The sequence below is a fragment of the Vollenhovia emeryi genome, unplaced genomic scaffold, assembly GCF_000949405.1.
Source record: "Vollenhovia emeryi isolate VEMERY1.0 unplaced genomic scaffold, V.emery_V1.0 DF939228.1, whole genome shotgun sequence".
Taxonomy (NCBI): domain Eukaryota; kingdom Metazoa; phylum Arthropoda; class Insecta; order Hymenoptera; family Formicidae; genus Vollenhovia; species Vollenhovia emeryi.
This window is the reverse complement of record NW_011967138.1, coordinates 578,229-588,421: the sequence shown is the minus strand read 5'-3', so window position 1 is coordinate 588,421 and position 10,193 is coordinate 578,229. Positions and strand designations below refer to the sequence as shown.

The window sequence follows — 10,193 nt, the reverse complement described above, 5'->3', positions numbered from 1 at the left end:
TTATCTGCGCTATATTTAGAGTTTCATCACTTTCTTCGGGATCAATCAATATTGGGGGACCGTTATCAATGTTAACTGTCCAATTAAACTTCTCGTCATTAAGCGGGCAGGAGCGTGAATCCAATAAAACACCACACATTGTGGTTGCCGTTAGATTCGGCCTCGAATCTATGATATGTAGTATTATTGGCTGTAAGTAAAATGTTCGGATAACATTGGACATGTTAAAAATGATTAATGCCAAAAATATATTAATGCTACTATAACGAAACTCCTACGTATTGCGACGAAATAAAAATTTTATTCGCATAATAATTGATTTTACTTACCAAATTGATAGTTATTGCGCCTTCGCAGACCTTGTCAGGTGCCAAGTTTAGTGCGGAACAAAGTTTAATCCCTCTGCATCTTATACTTTCCTCTGACATGCCTTCTCTACGAAGTTTCAGAAAAGTATTTAAAGCAGACTGACATATCACGCACATAATGTCGCCTCTTTCACCATCAAAACTATGCCAGTTATCACGCTGCAGGCTGGTCGGTAGAACTAAAGTATGGATTAACTGTCGAAATTCTTCAGATTCTTCCTGTTTGTCACATGGCTCCGTGCTTACCCAATTAGTAATTATACGCGTAAAATGTGATACCGTGTCATCTGCAAAAACGAACAGAATGTTTTTCGTCTTTCGTATTAAGACCGTATATATTTTTTGTAATTAATTCTTTGAAATTCTTAAATTATTATTTTACAATTCTATAAAGTGATGACAAAATTTATATTTATGAGATACACTTTATGAAGATATAGCAATTTGCGCAACCCTAATTGACGATCAAAGATAGTAGAACCGATTATTTTTATTTAATCTCGTGATGCAAACGTGAACGTAATAAGATTATCTATATCTGTTATCAAAGTCACAAATAAAAACTGATAATATGCATGGATAATGGATAAAAATTACGTTAAGCTTTATTACATTATTTTATATTGCAATTTATATATCCAGCAAATATCTTTTGTTAATATGTGTATTAAATTGTTAACTATTAAAGCAAAAATTGCGAAATGGTAGAGGTCTTTTCGACTCAGTCTAGTCCGCTCTATTCGTAAATAAGAGGTGAGGCGAGTATTACACAACACCCTCTATATAATAATATAGATTTTTAACAAAAGATAAACGTATAAAAATCTTTTAAGACTAATGCGTGGTCTACAATACGTGGAGTAAGCGTGGAGTAAGGAGTAAGGGAGAGCCCTAACTTCTAGCTTTTGGTGTAAGGAAGCTGAAATACGGGCATGATTTTTAAAATAATTGTAACACTGATTGATGGCATTTTGATTCACCGAGAGTAAACCTAAGAGTTGAAGTAGGAGTAAGAAATAAAATGGATTTATTTCCTTACTCCAGCTTACTCCATGTATTGTAGACCAGCCTTAAATATATAATTTGCTAATTTATCATTTACCCAGTGAAAAATGATTCGTCGAAGCGATGTCGAATTGACATCGACACTGTCAAATTGACGTCGATTCGACATCGTTTTGACATCAACCGACGAGTCATTTCTCGCTGGGCAAATTCGAATATTTTATCTAATAATTTGCCATACCTAAATTAGTGATCGCGTAGCTGTTGGCAACTTTTAAGAAAAGTGCAAAAAACAATAGCCTGAAGAACCGCATATTGAAGCGACTGTAGCACCACTGTTGTTATTGGGTCAGAGTTATTGTACATTTATATACTATCGGTATTGTTATATCTGTAAGATAATTCCCCACTTCCAGCATCCTCTCAAACAACCTGAAAATGCTTCAATAAGAGGTGGTAGAGATAGTATAATTAGAATCAATGGTAGAATCAATATGCGTCACTAAACAAGTAGGGTTCGGGCACGCTCCCTACAAAAGCGCCACTTTAACCCTTAAGGAAATAAAGTGATACATACATACATATATACAGTAAACAAATAGAAAGACTTTTGCAGTTATCGCCTTTATTAGATTAGATTATTTTTAACTCACGAAATTAAAATAATTGAAGGGCCATGAAGCTTAATAAAAGCATATTTATTCCAATTTTAACATGTTACATTGAAATACAGTGTCATCGTTAACAGACACATGTCTATTTATACCAATGCAAATTAACTTCGATCTCGGCTCAACTCACTATATATCTTTTCCCAATTTTCAAAATTAGAAAAAGATAAGAAGTAATTTAAGCTGAGATTAAAGTTAATCTACATTGGTAGACACGGACATAAGACATAAACATATCGTAAATTAAACTACTATCCAGTGAGAAATGATTCGTCGATCGACATCGAATCGACGTCATTTAATAATCAAACGTGAAATACATGAAATACAAACGTTTCGATCCACTTTGGATCATCTTCAATGTACAAAAATAACTAAAAGAAATTAAAAAGATTTCAACGTATATTAGATATAAAGTCAATTAAGATACTGATCATTACTCTCGCATTTAGTTCTGTGATCTCCCAGGCTGACAATGATACGGCACATGTAAGGTCTCATGCACTTTACGTCGCACTCTTTCCTCAGTGCCGGGTCGGCGCGTTTAAAATAATTTCTGAATCAATTATTGCTGGTTGAGATATAACGCTTGACAGACAATAACTCACAAATATCTATACATTACCTGTAATAGCGATTTAGCAGGCTTTTATCGTTCGCTAGTCTAGACAACCAGGCCTGCAGCGAATCGTGTGACAAGTCGGAAATACCATATTCCTTCTTAAACGAGTAAGACTTGTACCACGATGGCCGTTGGTCAGGCTTAGCATTCGCTAAAGTTAAATTATATATCCAAGTCTCGAAATCTTTTACCGCCTGTAATATAACTGTCATATAACTGTCACATGTACCTCACCAGAATGATATGGTACTCACATAATTTTTGTTGTCGACAGTATACAGCTTGTAGTTGGAATTTAAGTTCTGATTGGTATTTATGCTACCGCCATTCCAAGCGACATTGTTAATCTTGCTATTATCATCACCGCCGTAATACAATTGCAGTTCATCGGTGTGTGTGTGGCCGTTGAATTGCGCTCTGATAATGTGGCTGAATCGTTTGACAACTTTGATATATTCTCTTCTCCACGTGCTCAAACACTCTTTATCACCGGGTGGAATGTGCGCTAATATGTGCACGAACTCTCCATCCTCTTCAGCTCGCGAAAGCGTATCCGCCATCCATTGCAACTGGCCGTAAGGATCTTTCGGTGCATACCACAGCCACCTGTAGAAATTATTTTCATAAAACCGTGAAAAATACAATATCTAATTTATGTGCTTCTACATTTAAAACGAGTATATGATTATCTGAAGAAATTTAAGTGTTTAACAGTATATATAATAGGTATTGGAGGAGCTGAATGTCGCAATGTTTTAATACACAATACAATTCAAAATATTTGCCGGATATCCTCGATTGATAATACAAGCAGATATCATTAAGCAGCTAGTATTGTCTTTGATAACAACGTGTTCTTATGATAAATTATCTATTGCGAATATCAGAATCAATAAGTTACAATATCTATACAATCGTAAATCTATAAAATAAAATTAATTGTCCATATCTCACACAGCTAAAACCTGCTTTGATATACTCACCAATTGTAACGAAAACACACGTTACTGTTCAAGGCTATAATTCTAAATCCTTTCCTAGGCGAAACCGTATAATATCCGCCCTGTAGAATGGTAGAGCGCGTAGATTCTGGCAACCACCCAAAACTGATCCATAAATCAGCGATCATTTCATATAGCCATTGCGTGTTTATCTCACTATTAGTAACAGTCTTAGGTGCAAATCTAGAATAAGTGTGCAATACTATATTAATCTCAAAATACGCGAATAAGTAGATAACTGCTAGTCAAACAAAATATGATTATATATAGAAAATTGGATAGCTCACTGATTTACGGGATACGTCTCGTGATTACCCAAAATGGGATACACGGGAATCTTTCTGAATGTTTCGTGAATTTGGAGATAGACCTTGCTCAGACTTTTTACATTTCCCTCAATGGTAATTTCCCAGGCACCATGGTCCACTATGTCGCCAGTGAAGTACACGTAGGAAATATTCTGCAAATTAACATTCCATAAAATAATTCACAGGATTATAAATCATTATGCAGGTGTTTGCGTACTTGATGTTGAGCTCTAATGTGGTCTAGGACATCCACAACGTTATGCCACGGATTGTCGCAATTATTGTAATCTCCCCAATAGCCCGCCACCTCGCCGCTCGTGTTTGTGTCGTTTTGGCCTTTACGACAACACGTTGGTTCATCGCAATATGGATTGCCATAAGGTTCGTAATTAGGATCGTAATGAATATCCGGTATTTGCACTATATTCAGGATTTCATTGCTGTCTTCTGGATCAATCAGTATTGGGGGACCGTTATCAATGTTGACTGTCCAATTAAACTCCTCGTCATTAAGCGGGCAAGATTTTGATTCCAATATAACGCCACAAATTACGGTTGCTGTTAAATTCGGTTTCGAGTCTACGATATGTATTACTGTTGGCTGCAAGTAAAATGTTCATGTAATTGGACACGTTGAAAATAATTCATGTCAAAAATGTGTTTTTGCCATCTACGAAGAAAATTCTACACATTACGGTGGTAAAATAAAATTTTTCGTTATATTTTATTTGCGTAAGAATTAAATTTACTTACCAAATTGATAGTTATTACGCCGTCGCAGACTCGCTCAGTTGCCAAGTTTAGTTGCGTACAAAGTTTAATCACTTTACATCTTATGTCTCCCGCTGACATGCCTTGCTTACGACATTCTATAATACTATTTAGAATAGACTTGCATACTATGCAAATATCTTTGCTTTCTTTACCAATAAATGTGTGCCACTCATCACGCTGCAAGCTGGTCGGAAGAGCTAGACTATGGATTAACTGTTGAAATTCTTCAGATTCTTCCTGTACTTTTATCCAATTGTTTATTTCATGTGTAAAGTGTGATACTGTGTCATCTGCAAAAACAGGTAGAATTAAGTTTTTTGCTTTCGTAACAAAACATATAAGATATATAAGTTAGCAAATATGAGTGTTAATTACTTTGTAAATTTATCTCAAGTGATCCTTTTACAATCCTATAAAGTGAAGGAAAAATTTAAATCTATGAAATTAATTTTATCAAGGTTCGCAATTGTAATTGATGATTAAAGATGGCACAACCGATAAATCCCATTTAATCTCTTAGTAACGTGAACATTTAATAAGATCACCTGCATGTGTTGCTATCAAGATTGTACCATCTTGATTAATTAGCAACAAAGAGAAATTCATACAATAGGTAATATAAACATCGTATATTTATCAACTTTATTGTGTTACTTTATGATACTAATCCAATTAAAATCTTTTATAAGTGTAGATATAAAATTTGCTAATTTTTAATTGGAATTCTAATAGTTCATCTAATAGCTTGTCATACCTATATAACTGGTCACTTCGCTGCGTACGACTTTTAATAAAAGTGCAAGAAACAATAGCCTGCAGAACTGCATATCGATGCGACTGGTTTATTGTAGTGTCACTGTATTATCACAGCAGTGTTATTACACAGTGTTATATACTATCAGTGTTATTGTATCTTTAAGATAATTCCCCACTTCCTTCATTTGTTTCAATCAGCTTTAAAATAGCTCAAGAAGAGGTTGATAGTCACGAAATCTTAGCCTTGATTGAAACTGATCGTCATAAAACTCGTGAGATTGCTGATATCACTGATTACATGTATATCGACAAAATATAATAGGTTTAAAATTTTTGTTTAAAACCGAGACGAACTTATGCCTATCAATCCAATAATTTGGGCCAATGCTATCGTATGATCTGTATGTGTACATAAAACGATATAAATAGGATGTTACGCCGTTATTACGAGATGGTGTTATATTTGTTACGAGACCCAACTATTTCGCGAGCATCTAACTGAATATGTCATTAAATAATGTTAATGAGTGACAGATGATATGTTACGGTCTACTGCAATCTTATAGAGTAGTATTTATGAAAAATCATGCACTCATTAATTTTATTTTTGAATTTGTATTGGTAATTCTTGATACATAAAATATATTAGCAAGATAAATTGAACGATTATTTTAGATAATGATATACATGAAAATATACTATTGCAATTTATTATAATAATTCACATTTATGTCACAATGCAGAAGCTCTTCGAAGATTACAAGTACATTTCTCAGGTAGAGCTTGCAAGATTAATTTTTCAATTTGTATGTAGGAATATATAATTATATATTATTAATTAGATATAATTTTATATATTATTAATTATTAAATATATAAAATATATATACTATTGATTATGGTTATTAAATATAATTATACACTTATATAAAATTTTTTTAATTACTCTTGTAAGTTCTACCTATACATATATATATATAAGATATATACTAAATATATTCTTATATAAAAAGTTCGAGCTTATTAATCTTCAATTACAAGATCATCCATCATTTCTTCAAGCGTTATCTGCGGAATGCTTGCATCTATTTCATTAGTATCAACAGGTATCTGCTTCCGAATGTCTCTGAAGATATTAATGTTCTGTCTCATTTCTGGATCTTCTTCCAGTTCGTCGAGGAATTCATTGTATTCGCTGTGAAAAAACGCAATTGATGTTATAAGACAATTTACGAAAAACTTATAGATTTTGCACATCGTTTCTTCAACATACGTGTTTTCTGTGTTTACGCTGACTACTTCATCGTTAATATGCTTCAACTTCCATACTCGTGCCTTGCGACGGGCAGCCTTGTTGTGGCTGTAGAACTTCTTTACCAAAATGATATCAGGTATTGAATCTTCACTCAAATTATCGAAATTGGTATCGTTAATATTGGTGTCTTTCACATTATAGCTGCAATAAACAAATACAAAACATATTACGTGTGCCCCTGTAAAATATCTCTCTTATGTGCATGTATTACATACATATAAGTTTATTATAAATTATATAATAAACTTAACTTACCCAAGTACTGAATCACCTGCTTTAAGTACATGGCCTAAATGCGTACGTGTATGAATTGGATTATTGTTTATCCCCAAATCAGTTGCTTTCACTACCCATGCGTCCGCTGTGATATGCTAAAAAATTTGTTATAAAAAATTAGTTTTTTTTTATCTCGAATGAATCACATGTTAAGTTTCTCGTGTCCAGAAGATAAATATTTCTTTTCTTTTCAACAATATTATATTTCATATTGTTGTCGAAATATTTTACAGAAGAACTTACTTTGGTAGAAATAGCTCCTTGTCCTGGGAAATTTTTTCTCCCTTTATGCTTTATTGGTTCGATGTCCATTACAATATACTCTGTCAATTGTTTCGGATCGCATATACTATTGAAGTTATATCTCCAGTAAACAGTCGAATCAAGTTCAGCGACTAAATGAAACGTACTACTGTTCAGCATCAATTCAAATTATTATTAAAATTATAACTGACATAACTTACTTTGCCCTGACGAAGGGTCTATAAGATGCACAGAATTTGTAATTCGGTATACCAAACAAACAGGACTGATGCCACCCAATTGATGAGCCAACTTCCGTGGTAGGCAAACTACGCTGTCCTTCGAGAGCGGAACGAGCTCAATGCTGTAAATAATGCAATAAAGGCATTTAACGAGCTCGAGATATACCGAAAAAAAATGTGCTGCCATGTATACATACCAGAATGTAAACTTGTAATTGTACAAATTACTATGACAGTCGTGTGAAATTAATTTCTTCGAGTTTTGAGTGCGGCACGGTATGACCGTTACTATAAAATCAATCATTTTCCTAGCTGTGGTTTCGTTTGCAAAGAAAAAGTCCAGACCCTCTGTAAGCATTAGAACACACTTTACGTATCTGTTATCCGTTCGATGCGTCGCAATATACATTTTATCAGCAATGAGAAAGCTTTCGTGAAACGCAACAATTACCATGAACGGGCTTTATGCCCAGTGTATGCTCGTGTGCCCTGTGTTTCAATATCAACTGTTCTAGGTAGTAAAACGTTTTCTTGTTAGCCACTCTCTGCCGGACTTGCACCTATAAGAGACAACGCGACACGTGTAAGGAAGTGTGCAATCATTCATATATGAATTTCTTTCTTGTAGAAAACTTACACATCCGCGCCAGTAATTCTGAGCCTCCGTACGGTGACAATCTTCGCACATCTGACTGTTTACGATGTATTCGACCACAAATACTTGCTCCAAAACTGTTCCGCCAATTACTTCTGCATGAACAGTTAGCTTCACCTAAGAAATATATCAGAAATGAAAATGGAATATTTGATTTTAACGCTTAAAATTAATTGGTACAAACAACAACTATATAATTACTGTCAGCATCAAGAGAGCAAGGTACAAATAAAAGTACAAATATTATAAAATTGTTCCTGGTGCATTGTATTTATATAAAATTCAATTGTGTATAGTTTAACTATCGGCGCAACTGAATGTCAATTGAAGTTCTCAAATTCACTTGCGATTTAAGTATCGCACATAAAACTTTCCCTGTACCATATATGTGGAGCTTACTTTCAATCTTTTGGAATGCGGCTCTGTCCATATGAAACCGGCATCTATCAATTTCACACGGTTCATTCCTTTTAACTTTTTCACACATAGCGTCAAGAGTTCCCTGGATTCCAGCGCGGCGTGAATCCACTCGCTAGGTGGCTGAAGGTATCTGTTATAAGAACGTAGTGTCAATTTGAGCGAGTTGGTGCGCAACACCTTGGTGTATCTTTAGAAACACGTCGTACCTTTCGCAATTCTTGCAGAACTGCAGCGTCACTTGCTTGGGAATGCTCTCAGTGATGTCGACGTGGGAACGCAAGCAGCCTACGCACATATTGGCAGGATTTGGCTCGATGGCGGTCCCACATTCGCAGCAGGGCCTACAGGTAGAAAAAGTCGCATTTACACGCGCTCGCAATTAAAATGAATTGAATTTTCTCTTACAAAACAATAAATGTCGTTCATAAAATTGATTATTTTTTCTGTTAAATTACTTACTTCAATTCAATTATGTGAATTATTTCGACTTTAGATAGAAATATATTTCAAGATTAAAAATTATCGGCGCACAATTCACTTTGTTGGATGCATATGCAAAAAAAATATTAGGCATTGAAAGATCCAGCCCGACCATATAAGGCATTTTTTCTTTTTGCGCATTAAATTTTTTTAAATATCTACAGAATGTTATACATACACCATTCCCTTATTTTGCAATTCGTCAGGGACTTTAATGTACTCCATTTTAGGCGTCTGTAAGTAAACGGAAAGAACAGAAAAATTTTATAAAATAAGCTCCATGCTGTTCCTTTCGGTCTCTTTAATCTCCAGTTCAAGATCACTCTAACCTTGGAGGCGAAAGGTATCTTCACATCAGATTATACTGTAGATGATAAAAGATTCTTGAAGAAAAGGAACAAAATTTCTCTATTACCGCCTGGAATTACTTACGATGTTCTATCCACAAACAAATGCGAAGATTAATGGGGAAGCTGAAGGCACCTACCTCTCCAATAACCTGAATCTCCTGAATGTAAAAGTTTAACCTAAAAATCGCAACGCGCACGACCTCTTGAACGAAGCCAATGGCACACGATACTATTCCTCCTACTGAATTGCTTACGAGAGCCAATCAGGATTTAAGCCAACGGCACACGATACTATTTTGCGGGGTCTACTGAGAGAGAGTCATTTTGTGTAAAACTAATCTTTCTTCCAGTTTATTTTTGAGACGTTTTATTTCATAATTCTACCATTTCGAAATAATAAAATTAGAAGAAATTCAGCTAATGGCAACCGAGATTAAAGTTCAACTGCGTTGGTGGAATTGGGTATAAAACGAACAGACCTTCGATATCCTGTCCAATTGGGACGGAAAGAATGAGTCTTCGCGCTGCGATTGGTCGGATCTTATGTGGCCACGAGTTTCAATTCGACACGAAGCCGACTTCGCGTCGGGGAACGAACAAGCAGCTACCACAGTATAACCAGTATGCCCACTCTCTGGATGTGTTCGAAAATGGATTTAGTTACTGCCAGTGAAAACAGTATAGTTGGTAGCGATGAAAATTACTGG

The 10,193-nt window shown here is 34.9% G+C and overlaps 3 protein-coding genes across 10 annotated transcripts in view; all 3 read right to left on the bottom strand.

The window, feature by feature from the left end:
- Positions 1-1,751, bottom strand: part of LOC105560563 (sphingomyelin phosphodiesterase-like) — a 7,170-nt gene extending 5,419 nt beyond the window's left edge. Inside the window, exons 1-3 of the mRNA XM_012009774.1 lie at positions 1,615-1,751; positions 330-655; positions 1-190 (exon numbers count right to left, since the gene is read on the bottom strand). Coding sequence (XP_011865164.1) covers positions 1-190; positions 330-655; positions 1,615-1,687 — 589 coding nt within the window. The 5' untranslated portion in view covers positions 1,688-1,751. The remainder of the gene's footprint in view (positions 191-329; positions 656-1,614) is intronic.
- On the bottom strand, positions 1,709-6,360 carry LOC105560550 (sphingomyelin phosphodiesterase-like). Of its 4 annotated transcripts, none has more exons than XM_012009751.1 (9): positions 5,504-6,360; positions 4,729-5,039; positions 4,193-4,576; positions 3,955-4,127; positions 3,650-3,850; positions 2,921-3,272; positions 2,670-2,860; positions 2,485-2,600; positions 1,726-1,805 (listed from the first exon to the last, which is right to left on the bottom strand). In XM_012009751.1, the coding sequence occupies exons 1-9, from the start codon at positions 5,574-5,576 to the stop codon at positions 1,759-1,761; spliced, it is 1,848 nt and encodes a 615-aa protein (XP_011865141.1). In that variant the 5' UTR covers positions 5,577-6,360; the 3' UTR covers positions 1,726-1,758. The 4 variants fall into 4 exon arrangements, with proteins under 4 accessions (XP_011865143.1, XP_011865141.1, XP_011865140.1 ...); XM_012009750.1 differs by having other exon boundaries at positions 1,738-1,814; XM_012009753.1 differs by lacking the exon at positions 2,485-2,600 and having other exon boundaries at positions 1,709-1,805.
- Positions 6,361-6,450: 90 nt separating this feature from the next.
- Positions 6,451-9,682, bottom strand: LOC105560547 (60S ribosomal export protein NMD3). Of its 5 annotated transcripts, XM_012009742.1 has the most exons (13): positions 9,569-9,682; positions 9,466-9,500; positions 9,315-9,370; positions 8,863-8,997; positions 8,636-8,786; positions 8,219-8,353; positions 8,033-8,141; positions 7,779-7,929; positions 7,561-7,703; positions 7,340-7,491; positions 7,076-7,191; positions 6,779-6,961; positions 6,451-6,700 (listed from the first exon to the last, which is right to left on the bottom strand). In XM_012009742.1, the coding sequence occupies exons 3-13, from the start codon at positions 9,359-9,361 to the stop codon at positions 6,529-6,531; spliced, it is 1,494 nt and encodes a 497-aa protein (XP_011865132.1). In that variant the 5' UTR covers positions 9,362-9,370; positions 9,466-9,500; positions 9,569-9,682; the 3' UTR covers positions 6,451-6,528. The 5 variants fall into 5 exon arrangements, with proteins under 5 accessions (XP_011865132.1, XP_011865134.1, XP_011865135.1 ...); XM_012009744.1 differs by lacking the exon at positions 9,466-9,500; XM_012009745.1 differs by lacking the exon at positions 9,466-9,500 and having other exon boundaries at positions 9,624-9,666.
- Between the last annotated feature and the right edge of the window lie 511 nt (positions 9,683-10,193).